At 46.9% G+C, this 27,593-nt stretch overlaps 1 protein-coding gene across 5 annotated transcripts in view; it reads left to right on the top strand.

Moving 5' to 3' along the window:
• L3MBTL3 (L3MBTL histone methyl-lysine binding protein 3) overlaps positions 1-27,593 on the top strand; it is a 158,109-nt gene that overhangs the window by 63,856 nt on the left and 66,660 nt on the right. For all 5 annotated transcript variants that reach the window (XM_034765689.1, XM_034765690.1, XM_034765692.1 and 2 more), the window contains 2 exons: positions 1,139-1,290; positions 22,621-22,697. In XM_034765689.1, the coding sequence (XP_034621580.1) occupies positions 1,139-1,290; positions 22,621-22,697 (229 nt within the window). The remainder of the gene's footprint in view (positions 1-1,138; positions 1,291-22,620; positions 22,698-27,593) is intronic.

Here is a 27,593-nt window from a genome sequence, read left to right as displayed (position 1 = left end):
GGTTAAGTGACTTGCCCAAGGTCTCACAAGAAGGCTGTGGTGGAGGAGGTAATTGAACCTGGGTCTTCACATCCTAAGCCAGTCCTCTAACCACTGGAATAGCCTTCCTTTCCACTTAAGCTAACAGAGTTGCTGGTAGCAGTGGAAGGCTGTTAGCATCTGTGTGGATCTGCCACTAGAGGGAGATAAGATACACACAAAAAAGGAGTGTTGAGACTCAGGAATAATTGGTTAAATTCTAGGTTCTGTAGGGGAGTGTGTCTAGTAGCTATAGACCCTTCTGTCTCTGTCACCCCAGCCTCTCTCTGTCCCCATCTGCTCCTAACCCATCCCACAAGCTGCTGCTATCCCCCAGATCCTGCCTGTCCCCTCCCATCACTGACTGACTCCTGTTCCCCTACAAACCTTCCTCCCCCAGGCCCTTCCACTACATCCCCGTTCCCTTTTCTCTGCTCCTTGTCCCCTTCCAGTCTCTCCCTGTCCCTTTCTGCTCCTACCCCACCTCAGCTCCTGTCCGTCCCCCACTGCTATCCAGCCTGGCTTCTCTGCTCCTGGCCTTAGTTCTTTGCGTATTTTCTCATGAATCCTCCCTAAATTTTATAAGATTATTTGTACTTTTGTGGCACCACTGGATTTAAGCCTGCTTCTCTCCTTCTCAGACTAAGACTATTGACCAAAACATGGAATAACTTTTAATTGTTATTAGGCATAAGCAACAGTTTCTCTTGGCTGGTTTTTAATCTTCCTTTTATCCAACATTTTATCCCGTTTGTCTATCCTGCCTGTTTGTCTATCCTGCCTGCCTGCCATGAACTGGCATCATACTATTTTTATCATTTTATGGGACTAGGAGAAAGCTGTCAGAAGTAGTGTCTGTCTAAACCAAAGTCTACAAATTTTGCAACATGCTCAGAAATTTTTGGTTCATAAACCATGATCTCAGAGTCTGTATCTATGTTTGAGCATTTTTCATGTAAGCTAATTCGGCTGTTGCTGCATTGTTGGCTAGCTAATTGGTAAATTTTTAAATGATGGTAAATTTTTAAATGACAATGTATGTATTGATTGTGGACCCTGGGGAGGTTTGGGGATGTAGTGTGTGTTATTTACCTTTAATTTAAACTTTCTGTTTGAGTAGACGGTTATTCCATCGGGATTTCGAGTGGGAATGAAGCTTGAAGCTGTAGACAAAAAAAATCCGACATTCATCTGTGTTGCTACGGTAACAGACATGGTGGACAATCGTTTCCTGGTTCATTTTGATAACTGGGATGAGAGCTATGACTATTGGTATGATCTTTGTATTTGTTATATTTTAATAAGTCATATCAGAAATTTGTTAAGATGGTATCTTTCCCTGATACTTTTTGTACTCTGCATGTAGTCAGCACATCAGCTTTTAGCAGATTTTTATAAATATGTCTTCCAGACCATTAAACATTTGTAGTAGATGTTAGGGGCCAGGTTATCAAATGTAGATGTTCAGGTTCCACATACACAACTTTCATAAGATTGTGGAAAATGGGTATTGTAGTTGCATGTGAGAGTAAATCTGGTATAAGTAATTTCTCTTTTAATTTTCCAATGCATCTTGATGTTGGATTTTTTATTGGGAAATACGCATGTGGACATACCAATACCATCAGTATTAGGCACCCTGGTAGCCATGACTGAAACAGCAGCTACATTTCATCAGGGTGTTTCTAGGTCTGGCCCATATGCCCTACTAATAAAATCTGTTGAAGGGCATGATTGTCTCTTGATCCTACTGCATCACAGTTCTGTTGTGTAGTCAGAACTTCAGGCTTGTTCTTCTTTGAGTGCTTGCTCATATCAATTCCCGTTAGGTGTGTGTGTGTGCACCGTGTGCACGGCTGTTGGAAACTTTTCCCTAGCAGCTACCCATCTGGCCGGCTGTGGAGCCCCGTGGAGTGGCGCCAGTATGGCGCTCTATATACAACCCTGCTGGCTCAACCCCCCTCCAGTTCCTTCATACCGCCAGTGACAGTTGTTGGAACAGTGGTCTCTTGCTTGCAAGTGCTCCACTAATCCCTAGGTCTTCTGCTTATCTTTGTATATAGTTACTCATTGTTAGTTAATTGTTCTCTACTAGTTGTTAATTGTAGTCTTAGTGGTTGGGGGTTTTCCCTTTAACGAGTGCTTCGTGGGGCTCTGGGGCATGCCATACCAGGGTTTCAAACCCTGTAGCTCCTGCACCAAGCCTATGCCCACGGGCAACCCACACGACTCCTTTCTCCGGTGTCTGGGAGAAGCCCATCAGGCAGATGAATGCAAGATCTGCAAGGCCTTCAAGCCTCGTGCCAGAAAAGAGAGAGACATTGATTTAAAACAACTCCTCATGGAGTCTGCCCTCCGTCCACAACAGGACCCGGCCCCAAGTACCTCGGCGCAGAGCACTCCTCCAGCGGTGCTATCCGTGGCACTGGAAAAGGACTCGGCATGCCCTCCCAGGGGTCGGTGGTCTCCTGGGGCCCAGAAGCATTCCCCTCGGCACCACTCCCACTTGCCAGCTGCCCGGAAGAAGCAGGCCAAGGACAAGCCTCCACAATGTCCTGATTCAGAAACCACAACCTCGGCAGGGCATGCTGCGGAACATGGGCCTACGGCCGACAGACCCTATGGTCGGGCTCAACCTCCACGGGCCCCTGTCTCCCCAGGAAGCCCCGTTCTCCTGGACTCCCCGCGGCTGCAGGTGGAGGAGGTCACACTACCCTTCACACCGGACACTTTTGAGGCCGCTAGGGGGCTTATCAAAATGATGGCGCCCAAGTCTCCAGCCTCGAGGCCTCCACTACCCCGAGGCCCAGTACCTTCAAGAGGCAAACTGGCCATGTTCATGTCGTCTGTCCCTCGACCAGGATCTCTGTGTCGCTCGGAGTCTTGATGCCACTCTGAGTCCCAGTGCCGCTCTGAGTCCTGGCACCGTACGTATACATGGCACCAGTCTCACAGCCCCCACCCTCGGAGCTGTTCTCGCTCGAGGTGGTCGTCGACTGATAGGTCGTGGTCGCACTTAAGGTCCAGATCCCAATCTGTGACCTCGCAGCACTGCTTGCATTGACCACGGACTGCACTCCCCAGTCATCGCTCGACGGACCAGCACTGCTCTATGCAGCAGTACCGCTCTACATCACGGCACGGCACCCCATCTTGGCACAGCTCCCTAGCGTGGCACCTGTCCCATTCGCGACACCGGTGCTCCCCCACCATCCCGTTTGGGGTCTCACCTCCCTGAGGCAACCATCAGCCGCCCGCCTCAGGATCCCTTGCAAAACCCGGATCCAACCCCACCCCTGGTGGAGGCTGCACTCGGGGCTTGGGAGGTGCCAGTCCTGGAGGATCCAGAGGCCGCCATGGAACCAGTCCTGCCAGTGGTGTCTTCCTCATCTTTGCCTGACGAGGCGGTGGTGGGTACCTCCACATCTGGTCCACCACCCATGGACTACAGGGCCCTGCAGGAACTCCTCCAACGGGTGGCTCTAAATATGGACCTCCAGGTGGAGGAGGTGGTAGAGGACGAGGACCCTGTGTTGGACATTCTGGCACCAGAGGGTTCCTCTAGGGTGGTCTTACCCATGCTAAAGACTATCCAGGCTAACGCCAAAGCCATTTGGCAAATGCCTGCCTCCATTCCCCCTATGGCCAAAGGGGCCGAACGGAAGTAATTTGTCTCTGCTAAAGGATACGAATACCGCTTCTACCGTGCACGGTCCCTTATTACATCGGACCGATGGGTGCTCCGCACAGTAGAGGCGGGATATTCTATCCACTTCTGCTCCTTCCCACCCTCACATCCCTCTTTCCCATCCCTCTTCAGGAACCCCTCTCATGAGCAACTTCTCATCCAGGAGGTTCAAACCCTCCTCACTTTAAGAGCAATGGAGGAGGTGCCTCAGGAGTTCAAAGGCAAGGGTTTCTACTCCCGTTACTTCCTCGTCCCCAAAGCAAAGGGAGACCAATTCTGGACCTAAGGGAACTCAACAAGTTCATCGTCAGCCTGAAGTTCCACGTGGTCTCCTTGAGCACAATCATTCCCTCTCTGGATCCAGGAGACTGGTACGCCGCCCTCGATATGAAGGACGCCTATTTTCACATATCTATCACCCCGTCTCATAGACAGTTTCTCCACTTCGTGGTAAACAAAGTACATTATCAATTCACAGCTCTCCCATTTGGCCTATGCACAGCTCCCCGTGTCTTCACCAAATGTGAAGCTTCCTTCACCACCATCATGTGCATGTCTACCCTTACCTGGATGACTGGCTCCTCCGCGGCTGCTCTGGTCAGAAGGTAGAATCGCAGATGCAAATGGTCAGACACATTCGAACGCCTAGGCTTCATTCTCAGCATCCGCAAATGTGTTCTCACCCCAACTCCGAGAATAGAGTTAATCGGGGCAGTCCTTAATGCCAATCAAGCGAGAGTGTTCCTCCCAGAGGTGTGGCATCTGGCCCTCTTGCAGATAATCAGCAGCCTTTACAGTTTTCCCTCCAGCATGGTGAGGCAGTGCTTCAGGCTGCTGGGCCACATGGCGTCCTGCACCAGTGTGGTGCATCATGCCAGATTGCGACTGAGGCCTCAGCAAGGGTGGCTCGTGTCCATGTATCGCCCGGGCCGCGACAATCTGGACATGGTGCTGACCGTTCCAAGGCATACCCTCGATTCCCTACGATGGTAACTCGACCCCTGCATGGTGAGCGCCAGGGTCCCTTTCCACCCTCCCCAACCCATCTCGACTCTGGTAATGCGTCTGCGCTGGGTTGGGGAGCGCATCTTCGAAGCCTGACAACTCAGGGCTTATGGCAAGTAGAGGAGCTGGCTCTGCATATCAACATCAAAGAAGCCTGACAACTCAGGGCGGTCCATCTTGTGTGCCAAGTGTTTCTGCCTTGCTTGCAAGGTCACTGTGTCGCCATGCTCATGGACAATACCATGGCCATGTTTGATATAAACAGGCAAGGCGGAGCCCGATCATCTCCTCTCTGTCAGGAAGCCCTTCTACTGTGGGAATTTTGTCTAGCCCACTCCATCCTTCTCCAAGCTTCATACCTACCGGGCATTCAGAACGTGCTGGCGGACAGCCTGAGCTGACGGTTCTTTACGCACGATGGGTCGATTCGTCCGAACATCATTCACTCAATCTTCCGCAGTTGGGGATTTCCCCAAATCGACCTGTTCGCCATGCCAGCCAACAGGAAGTATCCAACCTTCTGCTCCTTCCGGGGCCACAGCCTGGGCTCGATCACAGATTGATTTCTGATTCCATGGTCTAGTCAACTACTGTACGCATTCCCACCATTTCCACTCATACACAAGGTACTTCTCAAGGTCCGCAGGGACAGGGCAGACGTCATACTGGTGGCTCCAGCTTGGCCTCGCCAGTGCTGGTACTCCACCCTCATGGACCTGTCGGTCCAGTCCCTGGTACATCTACCTCTCGTTCCTGACCTCATCTCACAGAATCACGGCCGCCTCCTTCACCTGGACCTTCAGTTGCTTCACCTCATGGCCTGGAAGATCCGTGGTTGAGCCAGGCAGAACTTGCCTGTTCGGACCCAGTGAGGCAGGTGCTTCTGGAGAGCCACAAGCTGTCTACCAGGGCCACTTACAAAGCGAAATAGAAGAGGTTTTCTCTCTGGTGTGCCCAAAGGCAGTGCTTCCACTCCAGGCTTCAATCCTGTGTATTCTGGATTATGTCCTGTACTTGAAAGACCAGCGCCTGGCATTTGTTTCTCTCAAGGTCCATCTCGCGGCTATATCGGCTTTTCATCCCAGTGTTTTCGGGTGCACCCCCATCGTAGGACGTTTTCTGAAAGGTTTGGAAAAGATTCATCCCCCAATGAATCCCCCTGTTCCGGCCTAGGACCTTAATTTTGTCCTTTCTTGCCTCATGTGTACTCCCTTTGAACCGTTAGCTTCCTGTTAGCTCCTTTACCTTTCTTGGAAGGTTGCTTTTTTGGTGGCCATCACCTCGGAACGACTTGTGTCTGAGCTGCGGGCCCTCATGTCTCAGCCTCCATACACGATTTTTCATAAGGGCAAGGTGCAGCTTAGACTTCACCTGGCCTTTCTTCCCAAGGTCGTGTCCCGCTTTCACGTTAGCCAGGCCATCTTTCTGCCAGTTTTGTACCCAAAACCGCACGCCAGCCCTCGTGAACAGCAGCTGCATTCACTGGATGTTAGAAGGGCGCTCGCCTTCTGTATAGACCAAACAAAGCCGTTCCACAAAACAACCCGGTTGTTCGTCACTTTAGCAGAGCAGATGAAAGATTTGCCGGTATCTTCCCAGCGGATCTCATCCTGGATTACGGTGTGTATTCGCGCTTGTCATGACTTGGCGAAGGTTCATCCGCCTGCCATTATGGCTCACTCCACAAGGGCACAAGCCTCGACAGCCTTCCTGGCCCATGTACCTTTTCAGGAGATCTGCAAGGCTGCAACATGGTCTTCAGTCTTCCTTTACATTGCACTATGCCATCGTCTCAGGACAATGTGGCCTTTGGCAGAGTGGTTCTTCGATCTGCAATACCTTGACTCCGACCCCGCTTCTGAGGTAAGGCTTGGAAGTCACCTACCTGGAATTGATATGAGCAAGCACTCGAAGAAGAAAAAACAGTTACTCACCCTTTTTGTAACTGTTGTTCTTTGAGATGTGTTGCTCATATCTATTCCATTCCCCCCATTTTCCCCTCGGTTGGAGTAGCCGGCAAGAAGGAACTGAAGATGTTGGGCCACCAGGGTCGTATATACAGCACCACTCCAGGGGGCTCCACAGCTGGCCCAACGGCTAGCTGCTAGGGGAAAGTTTCCAACAGCCGTGTACGCGGCGCGCGCACATACCTAACTGGAATAGATATGAGCAACACATCTTGAAGAACAACAGTTACAAAAAGGGTGAGTAACAGTTTTTTCCCTAAGGTTTTGGCAGAGTAACAAAATGGGGTTAAGGCCCTACATATCTTGCAAACTGCAGCTAGTAACTTGTTTCCCTGATTTGTTAAATTTTTGCTGGGCAGAACTTTAATGTGCGGAGGTATATTGGGGGTCTGGAGTAAGAGCATGTGTGAAAATTCTGCATTATTCATTGGATGTACCAACTGTAATTTTATTACCAGTGTGACATGCAATGTTGTTATGCAGTTCATTTTAGTTTACAACATTCGTATTTGCTTTTCCTATATCTACATCTTGATCAGCAAGCTGTATAAAGAAGTAGGATGCTAATGAAACATATATAACTGCTTTTTATTTGAATCCAAAGTAAAGTAAAATATGAGTGATGAGTGTTTTTTCCAGACAAACTTCCAAAAGTTTGAAAATTATTTGAAACCTACAGAAATATTCTGTGTTTTAATATTGCTAGCGGTAGCTCCGGTCTGCAACTTTGTGTTAACATTTTACATTGAGAAACTGGCAATGTTGTGGTTAAGGACTGATTAATAATATATAATAATAAGAAGTAAAAATAAGGAATTGTTGGTTACTTACAAATAAATGGCAAAAAAGATTTTGTGTTTGAGGCATTAGGATACGATGGTGGTGGGTGCAGAACCCATATAGAAAAGAATAGAGAATAGATTAAAATACTTACTTTGTACCCATGGAGATTGTGATTGTAGCTGCTGATGCCAAAAATGAACTGGAGAAGAATTAACTTACTGAAACAGTGGCAAGCAAGTACACCTCTACCTCGATATAACGTGACCCGATATAACACGAATTCGGATATAACGCGGTAAAGCAGTGCTCCGGGGGGAAGCGGGGCTGAGCACTCCGGTGGATCAAAGCAAGTTCGATATAATGCGGTTTCACCTATAACGCGGTAAGATTTTTTAGCTCCCGAGGACAGCGTTATATCGAGGTAGAGGTGTATTTGAACCAGACAGAGGTAGGCAAAGCACTAAGTAGTCATGGGTTACTTCCACAGGTGATATGACATATGGAATTAGGGTTCAAATAATAGAAGGGTTAGTGATTATTTTTAGAAAGTCTTTTGATAATGGAGAAGTAGAAGGTGACTGGAGAAAGTTGAAAGTTTGAGGGGGAAAGCCATTTATTTATTTAGATTTAAATAACAACATAATATTAAATCTTAGCAGCATTAAAATCATCAGTTAAACAGCCTACCAGTCTTTTGAGCAACTGAATAGCGAAAACAAAGTTTTTCAGAATTTTAACTCTTTTTTGTTGTGCTCTCAAATTACTGTAAAACACAGGGAATAAAAATCTCCAGATTTCACATTCAAATAGTTAAAATTGAGCTATAGTACCTTTTTATAGGACAGGGTGAGAAAAATTAAAATAAAAAATATAGAGAGGATTGAAGAAATCACTTTTGAGCATGCTCATTTGGCATGTAAGATTTTACCAGAGCCTATTTGGAACATTGTCCCATTAGTGACATTATTATGCAGTTTTCCTGTCTGGCTGGAAAGGTCCTGGGGATGCAGCTAAAAAAATGTATGTGAAGGAGGCTATGTAAGACTGAATTTTTGTAAAGTGTGTAAATGTCTCACGGAGACATACACAGGAAAATCCACCGGGGAAAAAAAAAAAAAGAAATCCTTAAACAAAGTCCCCTCAAAAGACCCCCCCCGCCCCCCCCCCCCCCCCCCGACCCCTCTTTTTTTTTTTTTTTTTTTTACTAGCGTGTTCAGAATTGGCATGGAACTGGGGGGAAGGAAGGAAAGCACATAAATGAATGATTAAAACAAACAAAAAAAAAAAAACAGCAAAAGACACATACTGCCAGAAAAGGAAGTTGGGTGTACTCACTGCTCTTTGTCTGGAGTTTTAGATACCAGGATTGTAGGTGCCTTAGAAATATCTCAAGTACCTGGCTCCACATCTTTAATGTGCACTGGAGAGATGTGCCCCTGTTCTTATGTATAAGAGAAGAGTGCTATAGGGCTTTTGCAAAGTGATGGGCTTTCCACGTACCCACCACCCTAAGTACATGTCTAAATTGGTAAGGCTCCATAAGGGAAAATGTCATACGAGCACATACAGTAGATTATTGCCAAACAGTTCTCATTATTCCTCATGAGGTCTTTTCAAACTTTAAAAATACAGCCATTTTGTACGTTATCCAAGTGAAAATAAGATTTATTTTTGTAACGTCTAAAAAATTTCTTTCCTCTCTTGGATAAATTAAAAACAGCTGAATGTAATTTTACCAAACTCAACAGCAGAAGAAAATCAGCTCTAAAATTGTGTTTTATAAGCTTAACTTTCAGCCCATATGTATTTTTTTTCTGAATATTTTCTGAACATACATTAATAGCTTAAAATGAAAGTGTTTTAGCTAGAATTAGTGTCACTACAACAGCACTATAACACATTATGATAATACTTTCAGTGGCCTATAAATCCTATTAAATAATTCATTGGCATTAGCTTTTAGGAGGAAGAAAAGTGAACAAAATAGCCAGAGTAATATTTATATTCAGGAAAGTAAAATTTGCTCTGCATTCTGGAAACCTATCCATTTCCCCCCTTCTTATCTAGAAATGACAGAACATTTGGTATTTCTATGAGAACAATAGGTGCCAGGGGTAAACTTTATCATGTCAGGATAAAGCACCTGTAATTTTTACTTATGCAGATGTATTCTTCATATTTTAAGAAGTAACAAAATAGCTTTTCTGTATTTGAAACATAATTCTGATTAATGCATGCAATATTCACAACTAATGCAGCCCAATAATGATTAGGGTTAAATATTTTTAAAAGTTTATATGAGAGTAACAACGATCCAAGGATAGTGAGTATTTTAATGAATCAGATATTTAAATAACAGTTTCCCAAGGTGCAACCAGGGCTCATTGCTCAAGCAACGGGTGTTGGTGATCCAGTACTCCTTTTGAATCAGAACTGAGTCAATGCCTCAGCCCTGACATGGAACATCTCTTGGGTGTGACACGAAACCAAAGTCATAAATGTGATGTAAGAGTGTTCTACCAAGTGCATTAACACTGAAAGATGTCCATATGTTATCTTTAGGGCAACCAATCAATGCATATTCCTGACATTTTTTGGGGTCTGTTTCTAACATTCAGTTTGGAGATGAAAGCCACATTGTAATGGTATCTGGTCATTTTTTGTTTTTTTTGTTTTGTTTTTTGTTTTTTTTAACCAGGCTTTGGGCCGGCAAGGCAGACAGCGTAGATGTGTAGTTGCTGTGACTCATCAAGGTGGTGGTGGTAGTGGTGGTCAGAGGAAAAGGGAAAAGTTTTGAATATCCTGAATGGCTTAATAGAGGTGTTCCTAATCTACTGTGTGCTCCTGGTGAACAGCAATGAAAGGCTGGGAGGGGATGTGATCCATGAGAGTTTTGTTCTCTTACAGAGTAGTCAGTAGAAGGAAAAAGTTAGAAAACAGGTGTGATTTAAGGCTGTAATCCTTAACTAATCATCTCCTTTCCTGTGGATGGAATTTTCAAATGTTATGTTGGCCTAACTGCTCTCATTGAAGTCAATGGTGAAACTGAATGTGTAATCTAAAACTTGAGGATGTTTCCTGGTTGAACAGTCTGTGTTAGGATTTGTTATATATTTGTTATATAAAGACTAATAAAAATGGCTGAGAGTTCCTGCTGGAACCTGGAGACAGGCACTGGAGGTAGATAACGTTACAGCTTTTTAGACTATCCACAAAGAGCAGTCGTTGCCCAGTGTGTGGCTCGAGGCCCCACTGAGCCATTCTGTTTGTCTGCCTTGTGCAGACCAATTGACTCATGGAACGTCTGCACAGTCACTACAACTCTGCCCCCTTATTGCATCTCTAGCAACAAAGAAAGCCAGAATGTAGATGTAGATTGTTTGTCTAATTCCTGTGTCCTATCCTGAATGAGCTATTGGGAGCAGAATGAACACTTGGAATGGCCCTACGCAAAAGGCTCACATCCACACACTCTACACCACCAGTTACTATTTTGTTTGGTAACCAATGGGACATACCCCTTTAAAAATGGCTCTGCCTGACTTTTATGATCTACTTCTGATCTCTTCTGACATGATCAAGTCTGCTCCATCATTGCTCGAAAAGGAGTCACTTTTTTTGAGGGGAGCACATTGGATTAAAAAGACCAAAGGATAATGTAGGTACAGTAAATTCTTTTAATTACCTGGAGCATTACCAGTTTTGAACATGTTTGGTATTTATATAATATTTATGGTGAAATGCTTGCACTGAAGCACTAGATGGGGCTATAAGATGGCTTCTTTTTTGTGTGTGGCTGACTTGACTACTGTATATCAGTATGATAGTGTCAGAAAAGTTGTACAGATAGCCATTCTTACAGTGTAGTTCTATTTGCTAATTATAATGCACTGTTATGGGTGTTTATAGAAATTCCAATGTTTAGCAAAATAATATCTGCTCTAGATGCAATAGTATCTACATTTAATACTACTATTTCTGGCGCAAATCCTAAATATCAAAATAAAATTTTATTCAGTGGGGAAATCGGCAGTTAATTCAGAACAGCAAAAATAATGTAACACATTTAGCATATTTTTTTAAAAAATGGGTTAGTTATAAAATAAAACAGTGCTATCCATACCTCATAATGAAGACACATTTTTATTTAATATTTTTTTCTGGAAAGAATTAACAATGATTTAGTTTCTGCCTCTTACAATCTGAATTTACTTATTGAGCTGTGGATATGCAATAGTGAAATGCAGGACAAAAATCAAAGGGAAAATTAATATGAATGATAGAAGAAATAATATTTCTTCCTCCAGAGTTGTGCCTGTAGTGCCCTGTTCTTGAGAATGTGCATGACCTGTTGTCATGAGCATATCTTCGCTTGCCCCCATATGGAAAGTTTGGATATCTGTATGTTCCCTTATGGATCCAGACGTTTGAAAATAGTCTATAAAGGGATTCAGAGTCCCAACCACCTTCAGCTCTTTCTTTAGCATGATAAACTGCTGGCAATGAAGCCACCTCTCCATTTATTTACCTTTTGCATTTTTGTTCTGTTTAGCCACATTTTAAAATTGTTAGATTTTATAAAAATAAGAAACAACATTGTGGTTTGTTCTCTGTTCTTCTTGTTCTATTATAGATCCAACTGGCTTTCAGTGATGGTTTTGGCTCTTGTTAGTGGCTTCTTGGCTCAACATTATTTACTGTGGGGGTAGGGGGTATCCAGGTGCCTTTGTGGTTATGAACACTGGGACTGGCACTAGCAGAGACAGGTTTTACATGATATGATTTGTATGACCTTTATAATCTTGTTCTGAACTTTAGGATCTGTTATTTGGGCATGTACGTGCCACAACTGCACTGCTTTATGAAAGATCCCATGCTTGCCACACTATGGTTCAAGACAGTGGATTTGCAGAGGCAATGTACTCAAGCTCATATTACTAGTTACTAACCTTCCCATTGCTTTTGTATAGTGCTTCTGGATTAAGTGTTTTACAAAGCTGAGGGGTTGGGAAAAAAATTTTTCCCGGGTCAGATTGGCTGCAACTTGCTTTTTTTTTTTTTTTGCCTTTGTCTGCAGTTGTGGGTGAGGGTCACTTATCAGGATAATCTCTGTATATCTTGCTTCTTCTTCGAGTGATTGTTCACGTCCATTACACATTAGGTGTGCGCGCGCTGCGTGCACGGACGTCGGAAACTTTTTCCCTTAGCGGCTCCCGTCGGGTCGGCAGGGCCCCCCCCTCCCGCCAGAGCGGCGCCCCGCTCTAGGGTATATATATCCCTGCAGACCCGACCCCTTCAGTTCCTTCTTACTGTCAGTGGCGGCGTTGGAACAACTCTGTCTCTCATCTGAGAGTGTCCCTTAGCATAGTCATTAGTGTTATCTGCAACAGTTATCAGTTCTTTAGTTGTTAGTGTTAAGCTTAGTAGTTAACAGTTCATTAGGTACTTGAAGTTCTTGCTATGGTTGTTTGATCAACCCCGGCACCGTCCCTGGGCGGCGGGGCATGCCGCACACCCAAGGCTTCAAGGCCTGTGCCACGTGCCGTAAACCTATGCCATTGAGCGACCCCCACGACTCGTGTCTCCGCCGCCTGGGGGAAACTCACCAGAAAGAGCGCTGCAAGATCTGTAAGGCCTTTAAGCCCAGAACTAAGAAAGAAATAGACTTTCGCCTCAAGCAGCTGCTCATGGAGATGGCATTACAGCCCTCCACTTCGACGGCACCGTCTGCCTCAGTGCGGAGCGCCCCGGCATCGGTTCGGGAACCGGCGCCGGCGGGTCACCCGAAGCCCACGGCACCGACCCAACGGGGGCATTTACGGCACCGGTCGTCTTTGCCGACAAAATTGAAGGGCCAACCCAAGGCCCGAGGATGCTCCCCGTATAAGAGGGCAGTGCCAGCGAAGACCTCGAGTGCGCCTAAGGCCGGCACGGCCCCGGCACAGGCCCCGGTAGTGGCTCCGGTGCTGAAAGGCCCGTCGAGCCCCGGGATAGGCGCGTCGACTGAGGAAGAAGGGCTGGAGGAGCTCTTGGAACAGCCCTCCACTCCGGACACATTTGAGGCAGCAAAAGACCTCATTGCATTTTCCGTTGAGGGCCCTCCGCAAACTAAGGACGCTCCGCCGAGACTGCCACCCAGAGGCAAGCCGGCGATGGTGCACCCATCACGGTCGCCATCTCGGCACCGTTCGAGGCACTGGTCCTGGTCGAGTTCCGCCTCGGTGGACTCTCGGTTGCCCTCCGCGCAGAAAGTGCCACAGCCGTCGGGCCCCAGTAAGCGGTCGGCACCGACTCAGCAGCCATACGTGAGTCGGCACCGGGGGGCGTCGGCTACACGTTCCCTGAGACGGACCACCTGTAGTCGTTCCCGGTCCCGTGGTCACCGGTACCGATCCAGGTCGGCGAGACGCTGCTCCAGGTCCTGGTCACGGAGACACTACTCCCCAAACCTGGACCGGCACCATTCCACAGCTCCGCCGTGGCCTTCCAGATCACCGTCCGTGGTGTCGGAGACTGACTTGGGCCGGTACGGCGGGTATGCCCATAGGGCACAGGCTAGTAGAGACTACGAAGCCTCTGGCCATCCCCAATGGGGCCAGCTAAGCCAATGGCCATTCTGGACACCCTGGGCCTACCACCAGCAAGGGCCCCTATCATAACTATAAAGGGAAGGGTAACAGCTGTCCTGTGTACAGTACTATAAAATCCCTCCTGGCCAGAGACTCCAAAATCCTTTTCCCTGTAAAGGGTTAAGAAGCTCAGGTAACCTGGCTGGCATCTGACCTAAAGGACCAATAAGGGGACAAGATACTTTCAAATCTTGGGGGGGGGAAGGCTTTTGTTTGTGTTCTTTGTTTGGGAGTGTGTTCGTTCTCGGGACTGAGAGGGACCAGACATCAATCCAGGTTCTCCACATCTTTCTAAACAAGTCTCTCCTATTTCAAACTTGTAAGTAAATAGCCAGGCAAGGCGTGTTAGTTTTCCTTTGTTTTTCTCAACTTGTAAATGTACCTTTTACTAGAGTGTTTATCTTTGTTTGCTGTACTTTGAACCTGAGACTAGAGGGGAGTCCTCTGAGCTCTTTAAGTTTGATTACCCTGTAAGGTTAATTTCCATACTGATTTTACAGAGATGATTTTTACCTTTTTCTTTAATTAAAAGCTTTCTTTTTAGAACCTGATTGATTTTTCCTTGTTTTAAGATCCAAGGGGTTTGGATCTTGATTCACCAGGAGTTGGTGGGAGGAAGGAGGGGGGATGGTTAATTTCTCCCTGTTGTAGAGCCCAGGGGGGTTGGAACTGTATTCACCAGGAGTTGGTGGGAGGAAGGAGGGGGAATGGTTAATTTCTCCTTGTTTTAAAATCCAAGGGGTTTGGATCTGTATTCACCAGGGAATTGGTGAAAAGTTTTCTCAGGGCTTCCCAGGAAGGGAATCTAACTGGGAAATGGTGGCAGCGGAACCAGAGCTAAGCTGGTAGTTAAGCTTAGAAGTTTTCATGCAGGCCCCTACATTTGTACCCTAAAGTTCAAAGTGGGGATCCAGCCTTGACAGCCCCCATCTAGGGCCTCGAGATCTGGGCCTTCAGGGTACCAATCCCGCTCTCTGCGGTACCGTCCGCCCTCTCACAAGGAGGCAACGATCCCTAGACCGCAGGAGCGGGAGGGAGTGGACTCGGCACCGAGCACGGTACCGTCCCAGTCCCACGCCATGGGACAGGCCCCAGAGGAACAATCAGTCGATGATGGGTTGCAGAAAGGTGAGGATGGGCAAAAGGCCCCGACCTCTTCCTCCTCACCGGACGAGGCAGTGGCGGGCACAACAGTGTCTGGCCCTCCCCCAATTGATCATTGGGCGTACCAGGATGCTTCGCCGGGTAGCCCTCAATCTGGGCTTGCAAGCAGAGGAGACTGTAGAGCAGGAGGACCCTATGGTCGACATCCTGAGCCCGGAGGGCCCCTCCAGAGTCGCTCTCCCGATTATACGGACAGTCCAGTCTAACTATAAGACGGTATGGCAAACGCCTGCCTCCAGTGCACCAACTGCAAGAGGCGTGGAGAGAAAAGACTTCGCCCCATCTAGAGGGTTTGACTTCCTCTTTTTGCACCCGTCTCCTTGTTCGCTGGTAGTCTCTGCGGTCAACGAACGAGAGCATCATGGCCAGCAAGCCCCTGCGCCCAAGGGCAAGGAGGCGAAACGCTTGGACTTATTCGGGAGGAAAGTCTATTCGTCTGGGGGCCTCCAACTGAGGATTGCTAATCAGCAGGCGATTCTAAATAGGCACAATTTTAATTCTTGGGCATCAGTCTCCAAGTTCAAAGAATCCCTACCTCCGGACGCACATCCAGAGTTCACAGCCCTGGTGGACGAGGGGATGGCAGTGGCCAAAACTTCATTGCAGGCCTCCCTCGACTCAGCTGATGCAGCGGCTAGGACAATCGCGTCAGGGGTAGTGATGAGGCGTTCGGCATGGTTACAGGCTTCAGGCCTTCTGCCAGAAGTGCAGACCACCCTGCAGGACCTCCCGTTTGAAGGGTCAGGCTTGTTCTCAGACCAAACGGACGTCAGGCTACATAGCCTCAAGGACTCGCAAGCGACCCTAAAGTCGTTAGGAATGCATACCCCGGTGACACAGCGCAAGCCCTTTAAGCCTCAGCCACCACAGAGGCAGTACCACCCTCGCCCTCGGCACGAACCGTACCGCCGTCGTGGCAGGGATAACAGGCTAAGACCTAAGAATATGCCTAACCAAGGCCAAGGTCACGGCCAGGGCAAGCCGCAGCCAGGGAATAAACCAGGCTTTTGAAGTTACGCTCGAGGACAGCGTACCACATCCCATGCCGGATCCACCTCTAAGTTTCAAGGACCGCCTGTCCCATTTCTACCGGCATGGTCGCGCATAACATCGGACCGCTGGGTCCTGCGCACAGTGAAGGCGGGCTATACCCTACAGTTTTCCTCGCTCCCTCCCTTCCATCCCCCTTCCCCGTCCCTCTTCAGGGACCCCTCTCACGAGCAACTTCTCATGCAGGAGGTGCAGACCCTCCTCACAGTGGGAGCAGTGGAAGAGGTCCCACCAGACCTAAGAGGAAAAGGATTCTATTCCAGGTACTTCCTGATTCCCAAGGCAAAAGGAGGCCTCCGTCCCATTTTGGACCTGCGCGGACTAAACAAGTTTCTGGTCAGAATGCGTTTCCGTATGGTCTCCCTTGGAACTATTATCCCATCCCTGGATACGCTGCCCTGATATGAAAGATGCGTATTTTCACATCGCCATCAATCCGGCCCACCGGCGGTTCCTGCGCTTCACCGTCAACCAGCGCCATTTTCAATTTACGGTCCTGCCCTTTGGCCTAGCATCGGCACCGCGAGTGTTCACGAAATGCACGTCCGTGGTAGCAGCCTTCCTTCGGAAAAGAAGGATGCACGTGTTCCCGTACTTAGAGGACTGGCTCCTCGCGGGCAGGTCGGAGGCTGAGGTCCGCTCTCACGTGACGCTGGCCTTACAGATGTTCGGCAGGCTCGGCCTACTGGTCAACGTGCCCAAGTCCACATTAACTCCCACACAGAGACTGGACTTCATCGGTGCAGTCCTGGACTCGGCGACCGTGCGGGCAAGTCTCCCAGAGTCGCGGTTCTTGGCAATTCAAGGGGCCATAAGCTCCGTCCAGAAATTTCCCACGACAACGGCAAGGTGCTGCATGCAGCTCCTGGGACACATGGCAGCCTGCACACACGTAGTCAGACGTGCCCGCCTAAAGCTCAGACCCTTGCAGTTGTGGTTTACCCAAACGTACCGCCCCAACAGAGACCCCTTGGATCTGGTGGTGACGATTCCGGCTCGGGTGTTGAGCTCGCTCCGCTGGTGGCTTGATCAACAGCAGGTCTGCGAGGGGATCCCCTTCGCTGCCCCACAACCCACTCTGACTTTAGTAACAGATGCATCGGACCTGGGTTGGGGGGCGCACCTGGGGGAACTGCGGACCCAAGGCTTGTGGTCCAGGGAAGACAGGTTGCTTCACATCAATCTGAAGGAGCTGAGGGCGGTTCGCCTCGCCTGTCAGACTTTCCACGCCACCGTAGAAGGTCACAGCGTGGCAGTTCTGACGGACAACACTACCGCCCTATTCTATATAAACAAGCAGGGCGGGTCCCGGTCCTCTCCCCTCTGTCGCGAGGCACTCCAATTATGGGACTTCTGTATAGCCCATGCGGTTCATCTTATTGCAACGTATCTCCCAGGGATCCAAAACAGGTTAGCAGACCGCCTCAGCTGATCCTACCACATGCACGAATGGACTTTGAGGCAGGACGTCCTGCATTCAATCTTCCGGAGGTGGGGCTTTCCCCGGGTGGATCTTTTCGCCACCAAGGACAACAGACAATGCCCTCAGTTTTGCTCATTTCAGAACCTCAGGCCGGGATCGTTGGCAGTTGCCTTCGCGATTCCGTGGGGAGGGAGCCTGAAGTATGCCTTCCCTCCATTCCCGCTCATCCACAAGGTCCTCCTCAAGACCCGCAGGGACAAGGCGACAATTATCCTTATCGCCCCGGCGTGGCCACAACAGCATTGGTTCACGACCCTGCTGGAATTGTCCATAGCTGACCCGATTACCCTCCCGCTCCATCGCGACCTAGTCACACAGGACAGGGGTCACCTACTCCACCCGAACCTATCGTCGCTACATCTCACGGCGTGGTATCTCTCTGGCTGAACGATGCGGAACACAGGTGCTCTCACCAGGTTCAGCAAATTCTCCTTCTAGTAGGAAGCCCTCCACAAGAGTGACCTACCTGGCCAAATGGAAGAGGTTCTCCCACTGGTGCGAGCCTCAGCACATACAGCCTCTGCAGGCCTCAGTTCCATTGATCCTGGACTACTTACTGCACCTCAAGCATCAGGGGCTCGCCCCCGCCTTGATTAAAGTGCATTTGGCTGCCATATCGGCGTTCCACCCGGGGGAGTTGGGAGTGTCAGTGTTCTCCAACCCCACAGTAGCCCGATTCCTCAAGGGGCTGGAGAGGGTGTTTCCCTACTCGCGCCCACCGGTCCCTGCGTGGAGTCTGAACCTAGTCCTAACTAAGCTCATGGGACCTCCCTTTGAACCCCTAGCCACTTGCTCCCTCATGCACCTCTCGTGGAAGGTGGCGTTTCTCGTGGCCATCACATCGGCCAGGAGGGTATCGGAATTGAGGGCCCTCACTTCAGAACCCCCTTATACAGTTTTCCATAAGGATAAGGTGCAACTGAGACCGCACCCCAAATTCCTCCCAAAAGTGGTCTCGCAGTTTCACATGGGGCAGGACATTTGTCTACCGGTGTTCTTCCCTAAATCCCATACGGACCCTTGCCACTGCAGCCTCCATACCCTCGATGTTCGGAGGGCATTGGCGTTCTATCTGGAGAGGACCAGGTCGTTCCGCAGAACACCTCAGCTGTTTATTGCCGTTGCGGAACGTATGAGAGGCCTGTCTATCTCGACACAGCGCTTATCAGCATGGATTGTGCATTGTATACACACGTGTTATGAGCTCGCCAACGTTCCGGCCCCAGAGATCCAGGCTCACTCGACTAGGGCCCAAGCGTCCTCGACGGCCTTCTTGGCACAAGTTCCTATCCAGGAAATCTGTAAAGCAGCCACCTTTATGCATACGTTCACAGCCCACTACGCGATCCACCATCAGACCAGAGAGGACGCAGTGGTTGGATGGGCTGTGCTACAGTCAGTTGTACCTTGACTCCTACCCACCTCCAATGGTAAGCTTGGGAGTCACCTAATGTGTAATGGACGTGAACAATCACTCGAAGAAGAAAGAACGGTTATTTACCTTCTGTAACTGTTGTTCTTCGAGATGTGTTGTTCACGTCCATTACACTTCCCACCCTCCTTCCCCTCTGTCGGAGTCTCCGGCAAGAAGGAACCGAAGGGCTCGGGTCTGCAGGGATATATATACCCTAGAGCGGGGCGCCACTCTGGCGGGAGGGGGGGGCCCTGCCGACCCGACGGGAGCCGCTAAGGGAAAAAGTTTCCGACGACTGTGCATGCGGCACGCGCACACCTAATGTGTAATGGACGTGAACAACACATCTCGAAGAACAACAGTTACAGAAGGTAAGTAACCGTTCTTAGCCACTGCGAGGGCCTGAGGCACTGGTGTACCTTGGTCCCTCCTGTTCTGTGCCTGTGGCACTCAATAGTCTACTCTCTTGTGGGCTGTATTTTGAGTGGAGAGTTTAATGTGTTGGGTGGTATTGGTTGGCCTGTGATTTACCGGAGGTCAGAGTAGATAATCTGGTGGTTTCTTTTGGCCTTAAACTCTAAATGACTGGCCTGAGTGACAAAATTTAGAATAGAATCTAGCATTCTTGACTTCAAGTTATGTGCTTAGTCTACTAGACGACAGCTGTCTGTCTAGAAGAGAGATGATTATTTATGAAAGAATGCTGTATGTCCTACTTCAGATAAAAGTTGGCCATTTTATTAGTCTCTATTTCTCATTTTTTAAAATGACAGTAAGGTGCACAGAGGCAATGGTAATAGGGTACTTTAAAAAACTGACCATTTTTCTCACACTTGTTTTACTCTCATCTGACAGTAATAAAGTGACTATGTCTCGGTATCAGAAGTGACTTAGATGCTTAGGAGTCTTTTGAAAGTGGAAAGTGAAAGCTCTTAAGTAGCTTATGTGCTTTTGAATATTTTACTCCAAAGCTCTTCAGGCAGCATCAATGCAATGAGTCCAATGAGGTAATGGCTCAGTCTGTGCAACTTCCCCTCCTCCCCTCTCCCCCCCCCGCCCCTTGATGGATTTGGGAGAGAGAATACCTGTTAGTCCTTCTGTTCTTTACTGCTCTCCTCTCTGAAGTCTCTGTAGAGAGAAGGGGTTTGTGTGTGTGTGTGTGTGTGTGTGTGTGAGAGAGAGAGAGAGAGAGAGAGATGCATTTGAAAGAGGCATATCTCTGCCTTTCTTTGATCTGCTCCAGAAGCTTTTCTGACTCAGGTGTAAAAGACCAACTAACGGAGATAGAATATGAACCTTTGGGAACTTAACAACCCTAAAAAGTCTTGACACAAAAGTACCATATTTTCAAAATCAAAAACCAGGGCAGTTTTAAAGTGGAATAAAGTGCTGTATAAATAATAAACTTAAATACATAAAGCATATTTGTACATTTTTTTGTAAAGGACAAAATGTTGGTACACTTGATATCGATTGCATCCTTTGCTGTTGTCATAAAGCCTTTGTTTCTAGAGAGTATTTTTTCCTCTAAGGCTTGATATAGTTGAACTTGGCATAGAGAAATACTGGTGCAGCTGTTCATTTTTGTTTTGTAAAAAAAAATTGATCAAAAAATAATTACCCTAGAGAGGTATTTCAGCATTAGGTCTGAAATCTATAAGTAGAAGTCTGGAACAGTACTTGCTGTGTGATGACAGTAATGAGACACCCTGCTTGCATTTCTATTATTTAACGCACACAATTAAATACACCTACACTGGACTTCATCTATTTGTCATGTAAAATCATTTTTAAAACATCAGTATACTTTAAGGTCTTTTCTTTAAATTCTGAATATGAAAATATTTCTTTACTTTTGCTTTATGTAGCACAAGCTCAAAGTCAATGTCGTTATCATAATATAGTCAGTGGTTCAGTCCTGTGTTCTTTTGTGTGCTCAATTCCCCATTGAAATCAATAAGTGGTTTCTGTGTGGAGGAAATGAGGAATTAGGCAATATGGTAAGAGATCTGACATGTTTAGACATCAGGGTTTGGTAATCTGATATACCTTCAACTCATGCAGAAGTCCTCCTCCCTATGATAATAACAGCGAAACTCCTCTGTGTTCCATAGGAGATAAGAATGTTGGATACTCTAGAATAACAAACTGATTTTTTTTTTACTTGCCTTGCTATTCATATATATAGAGAGAGAGAGAGAGAGAGAGAGAGAGAAATATTAACCTGTAGGATGCTGGCACTTTCCAGACTTCCTAACCAAGTGAAGGAAAATAGATATTATCATATAGACCTCAACCTTACAGTATGATCCACATGGGCAGACTAGGGTTGCCAAGCATCTGGTTTTCAACCGGAATGCCCTGTTGAAAAGGGACCACGATGGCTCCAGTCAGCACAGCTGACCAGGCCACTAAGTCTGGTTGGCTGCAGTGCCAGTGGGGTAGGCAGGCTCTGTGCCCGGCTCCGCGCAGCTCCCAGGAAGCGGTCGGCTTGTCCCTCCAGCTCCTAGAGAACTCCGCGCGCCATCCCCAGCACCGACTCCGCAGCTCCCATTGGTCAGGAACCGTGACCAATGGGAGCTGTGGGGGTGGCTCCAGCGGGTGGGAGCAGCATATAGAGCCCCTGGCTACCCCTCTGCCTAGGAGCAGCGCGACATGCCAACTGCTTCCTGGGAGCCAACTGAGGTCAGCACTGCCCGGAGCGGGCACCCCAAGCCCCCTCCTGCGCCCCAGGTCGGAACCCCCTTCTGTACCCAAACTCCCTCCCAGAGCCTGCAAACCCCCAGCCCTGAGCCCCCTCCCACACTCCAAACCCTTCGACCCCAGCCCCGATCCCCCTTCTGCACCCCAAGCCCCTCAGCCCCAGCTGGAGCACTCACTTTCTCCCTGCACGTCAACTCCCTGCCCCAGCCCAGAGCCCCCTCCCGCACCCCAAACCTGTTATTTCTGGCCCCAGCCCGGAGCCCACACCCACAGCCCGTACCCTCTCCCACACTCTGAACCCCTCAGAGTGACCTCACAAGACCCCTATTCTTTCTGAATGCATTACTGGGATGCTTGAGATCAGCTGACATGTTTGTGCTAAGAATCTCAAGATTTGAATGTGTGGGAACTGGTTGCGGGGAGCTCCTCAGTGGAGGAGTTTTCCTTGGAATTTGCGGTCCTTATTGGTCCAGTATAATTGGGTTATTGACCTTTCAGAAGTGTTGCAAAGATCTTATACTCACTCATATGGGGTAAGATTGAATGAAGTATATTGGTATGTTTTTGTTACGGTTAAAATTTATATTTTGAGTTGAATCCATCATAATTTATTTTGGATTTGTTAAATAATTCTGCATTTTTAGAGGGGGAAAAACGTGTGTGCATGCCCAGACAACAATGATAAATGCATTTTTCAATCATTTTTTCCCCTCCAGGTGTGAGGCAGCTAGCCCACACATTCATCCCATTGGATGGTGTAAAGAACATAGAAGAACTCTCATCACCCCTCCAGGTTTGTACTGCATTTCAACACTACACAATTGAAAGAATTAAGGAAAATGTAGCTAGCAGCAGCATTGGCCAAGGCTCATAACACACATTATAACTACTCCATTGAAAGACTCTACTTATAATTAAGAATTGGTATTTGGAGGGGGCTGAAGTGGTCTTTTTACAGGCACTCGATATATTAAATTTAATGATGCATGCACAACTTTGATATCTTTCTGTGCTGTATTAATGAGACAGTTATCCATACAAGATATACTCAGGAAAAAGCCTAGAGATGGTTGAAAAGTGAAATAGAATGAGACAAATAGCCTGGCAACTTCTTTACTACCCTTTCTCTCTGATGTTCTCTTTTGCTTTGCTTTTTCTCTAGATTTTTTTCTCCTTGTTTCTTTGTGTGATAGGTTGAATTTATTCACAGGTTCCAAAGTCTTGGTGCTGAAAATTGTGAGAGATATTGGAATGACATGTAACATCTCTGGGGACTATATTGTATTCAGTGTATAAAATGGTTTATGTATGATTGTATTCTACTCCAAGGGGAAGGATTACCACAGCTCCTACAGTAACTAAAAACAATGACAAGTGATTAAGGTGGATCACCTGAGACTTAACTATCTAGAGAGTTACACCTCCTTCCCCACCCCCACCCCTGCCCCGCTAGCAGTTTGCATACTGCTTCAAGCTGGGTTTTCCAGAGACTACGAGACAAAGAAAGGACTTTCGGTATAAAAGAACGAGCTTGAATTTACACAAGGTCTTCCTTCTGATCCAGCAAACAGACAGACTTTCTGTCCAGTGGAGGACAACCCATGTGGAAGGATCTAACATCCACATTTGGTTCACATGCAGATATTTGTCTAATGCAACAACTCTGTACACCTGGCATATATGCTGTTGCCATTTTTGTCACCGTTTCAGGTAACTGCACCCATATCTCCCTCCTACCCCTTTTGTGGTCCACTCCTGGAGTTCCCAGTCAGATCTCAAATTTGCAGCCAACGCCTGTCACTGAATAGAGACCCTTGTCCCACTCCCTTCAACCAGGAGTTTTTAGGGCTGTACAGCTCCCCACCTTACACTGCCTAGAGGCCAGCACCTGTGCTTTGCTTTCTCTCCAAGGGCTATAAACAGTGTATTGCAAGAAGTTACAAGTTACTGGTAATGGAGTATACAAATCCCACACTTGGTTGGAAGGGGTTAAAGGGTAGTACTGGGCCCAGATAGCACCAGCCCTGTAGAGCACGCTCCAGCTGGAGGAAGGGTGGAAAGGGGAGCAATCCAGCTCAGAAAGAGGGAGGCTGGGAAGGAGGACAGAGAGGCTACCTGAAAGGCTCCTGACAAGGGTGCCAGAGAAGTCTCCACAAGGGACTAAGACTGTATGCTGAGCCCAGTTGGTTTTAAGGTTTGATTGCCTTTTCTTTTGCTTGTCACCTTATATTTCAACTGGAAGCTGGAGGGTAGCAGGGGGGGAAAGAGAGAACAGCAGACAATAGGAAGTGATCCGGTGACATAACTCAGAGGGCACCTTTGAGGACCAAACACTGTTGACCCTCCTAGGGTCCTGGGTCGAAGCCTGGTGGAGTGGGTGGACCTCGGCTCCCCTTACTGCCCACCTCACCATACCTCTGATTAAAAGAGGGTCTTGACTACAAGATCTGCCCTCAGGGAGGTAGCACTATATGTGCTAACCACTGGGCCGCCTAACCCCACCGAGGACTTGGTGACATTACCACTGTTCTTTCTAAGCAAGCACATTTATTCTTAAGGTAAAAGCATTACAAGGAAAACATAAAAACAATAGAAGTTCCTATATGCATGCTAAAAGTTTACCATAGGTCACCCATCAGTCGTATGGGGCTCTAGTAGGTCAAAATCCCCCAACCCTTCCACGTGCCCCCTGCACAGAAAGTCCTGTCTGTTTGCTGGATCAGCAGAAAGACCTTGTGTAAATTCAAGGTCATCCTTTTATACCAAAAGTCCTTTCTTTGTCTACTAGTCTCTGGAAAATCCAGCTTGAACCAGTATGCAAACTACTCCAGGGGGAGGTAACTCTTTAAATAGTTTAGTCTCCGTGATTAACCTTAATCACTTGTCATTGTTTTTAGTTCCTTTAGGAGCTGTGGTAATCCTTCCCTTTGGAGTAGAATATAATCCTACATAAACCATTGTAAACATTTAATACAATATAGTCCCCAAAGATATTGCATGTCATTGCAATATCTCTCACAATTTTCAGCACCAAGACTCCAGAACCTGTAAGTAAATTCAGTTTATCACACAAAAAGAAATAAGAAGGGAAAAAAATGTAGATAAAAGCAAAGCAAAAGAGAAGGAACCAAGTGATCTGTTTTATTGTGTTTTCCTTTTCAACCATCTCCAAATATCTTGATGGATAACTGTCTCATTAATACAGAACATAAAGATACTAAATTTGTGCATGCATCATTAACATTAATATATCAAGTACCTAAATCCTTTTGGAAAATGAGATTTCAGGCTCTTTTATATCAACTGAGATGAGTACAGCTATGCCAAAATACCTTTAAAAATCTGGGTCTTAGGCCTTGGCTACACTGACGCTGTACAGCGCTGCAACTTGCTGTGCTCAGGGGTGTAAAAATGCCCCTCCCTGAGCGCAGCGAGTACAGCGCTGTAAAGCGCCAGTGTAATCAGAGCCTGCAGCGCTGCAAGCTATTCCCCTCAGAGAGGTGGAGTACTTATAGTGCTGTGAGAGCTCTCGCAGCGCTGGCGGCGTGACTACACTCGCGCTTCACAGTGCTGCCGCGGCAGCGCTTGGAAGTCCTGAGTGTAGCCAAGGCCCTAGTGGATAAATGGGTGGATAGCGCTGTGTAATCAAGGGAACAAAAGTGGTAAGGACTCTCAGAAAGGGAGGAAACCAAGGTGAGAATGAGCATGCAATAGAGAGAGAGAGCGTGCTTACTGAAAACAAGAAAGCAAGCATTTAGTTTGGGATATTATGTGTTGGATTAACTGGATTCCCCTCCATGCTGGAGATCATGAAGACTATTCTGTAGAAAGTAGCTTGAGCTATATCTTGTAAAAAGAAGTGCTGTTTAGCAAAGTTAATAAATTCCTTTAAGACAGGTCTCTAGTGCCTGTTGGTCTTCCAAATTTATGTAGGTAATTGTAGAATACTCAGTATAAAAATAACCATGAAAGAATCAATGGAAAAAACTTGGAGATTTCTTTCCTGTAGAACGTATGCCATTTAGAGTCAGTTATTCTGTCTGTTAAAGTAAAACTTAGACAACTATGGTGACTGTGTGTGGTTACTGCCCCTTTAAGGTCTGGAACAGTCTGTGTGCCAGAGTTTAAAAACAAATCTTGTCTTCTAGCAATAATTGCCACTGGTTAGAGCTTGTTTGGATATAGAACCCAAGAATGAAGTTAGCTGAATGTAGCTTGTAACCAAGGAAACCTCTGAGTGATAGCTCGGTTCATTTTTTGTTGGTTGTTTGCTCTTATTCTGATCCAATTAAAGTCTGATCTAATGAAAGACTTATTGGATTTGGGGAAACAACAAGGTGATTGCCATGTCAGGAGTGAGGCAAGAGGTCTGTCTGAGAAGAAAAGAGGAAAATGATAATTTGTGGGAAAATTGACGAATCCACTCTGATGAAAAATATGTAGGATTTAATGCTATGTACGAATTTTATGTACAAAGGTCTCAGCAATATTTCTATGCTGATGCCGTTGAAGAATCTCAATAAAAATTTCCATTCTTCATCTCTGTTTGGAAAGATACATTTGTAGTCTTCAAAAACTTGTTCCTTTTAGGAGCGGAGAGGTATGAACTATGAGGACTTGGCTGAATTATTTAAAAAGCAATATGTTCCCCAAACTAAATTCCTAGCTAAAAGGTCTGAGATTCACTTAAGAAACCAAAATAAAAAGAAAATAGGAAAGCCTATTTGATTTCGTGGCTTATCTTAGACAGCTGTCATTTTGGTTGGCATCTAGGAGAGGCACTCGGGGATCATTGTGTGTTCAGAAACAGAAATCCAGAGTTGAGGGAGCCTGCTGAATATTGTTCATAAAAATAGAACTCAACCTGGAGGAGCCACAGATATAACATTAGTGTTTAAGTGCACCGAGAGACATGTGTGGCAATTTCGGACAGTACATTTACTTTCATGTGATATACAGGAAGGAAAGTTCAGCCCACACTTAGGAGGCCATCAGCAAGTTGGAGGAGGTCTATATTTTCGATGTGTGGGAACGTTGCAGGAATCAGAGCAGTGTTTCTTTAAATAAAATGAAATCAGGGAACTGTGGTGAGAGATATCCAGCATGTTTTTCATGCATCCTGTAGGAGAGTTTCAGTGAAAGGAAGTAATTTTTGCAGAACATGAACTGCTGCACCAACTATGTGACTATGTAGGACCTCATTACAAATACCATGCTATTCCCTGTGAAGATGGTTTGTGACTTACATATCTTTACTCAGAAAAGTCAAGTTTTTGCTCCCCAATTCTCCCACCCCTGTGCACTGTTATTTCAGACATTTGTAGTGAGAAAATAGAAATTCCTTGTTTAGAAACCCTTTTCGAATGTCACTAATATGGTACCATTGCAAAAGCTTTTATGTAACTTGTTTAAAAACAAAAAATTTGTGTATGACTGAGAATAGTAAAATAAAAGGTATATTGGCCAATTCTGCATTCATTTGGTGTTGAAGATAGAGGATTTGAAGTTAAGGGAATAAGCTTTGCTGCCATGCAGGATAATGAAAGCACAGATCACAGGCATCTGTGGCCTGACAACATGGAAAACTGTAATTAGCCAGCTAGACCTACTTACCAAGCTCAGAAATATCCTACTGCTCAGCAGCCTGGGGAAGTCATGAAACATTTTGAGGCATCAAATTCTAGAGCAC

This window comes from Trachemys scripta, chromosome 3, assembly GCF_013100865.1.
Source record: "Trachemys scripta elegans isolate TJP31775 chromosome 3, CAS_Tse_1.0, whole genome shotgun sequence".
NCBI lineage: Eukaryota > Metazoa > Chordata > Testudines > Emydidae > Trachemys > Trachemys scripta.
The sequence above is the reverse complement of the archived record's forward strand: the minus strand, read 5'-3'. Positions and strand labels throughout refer to the sequence as shown.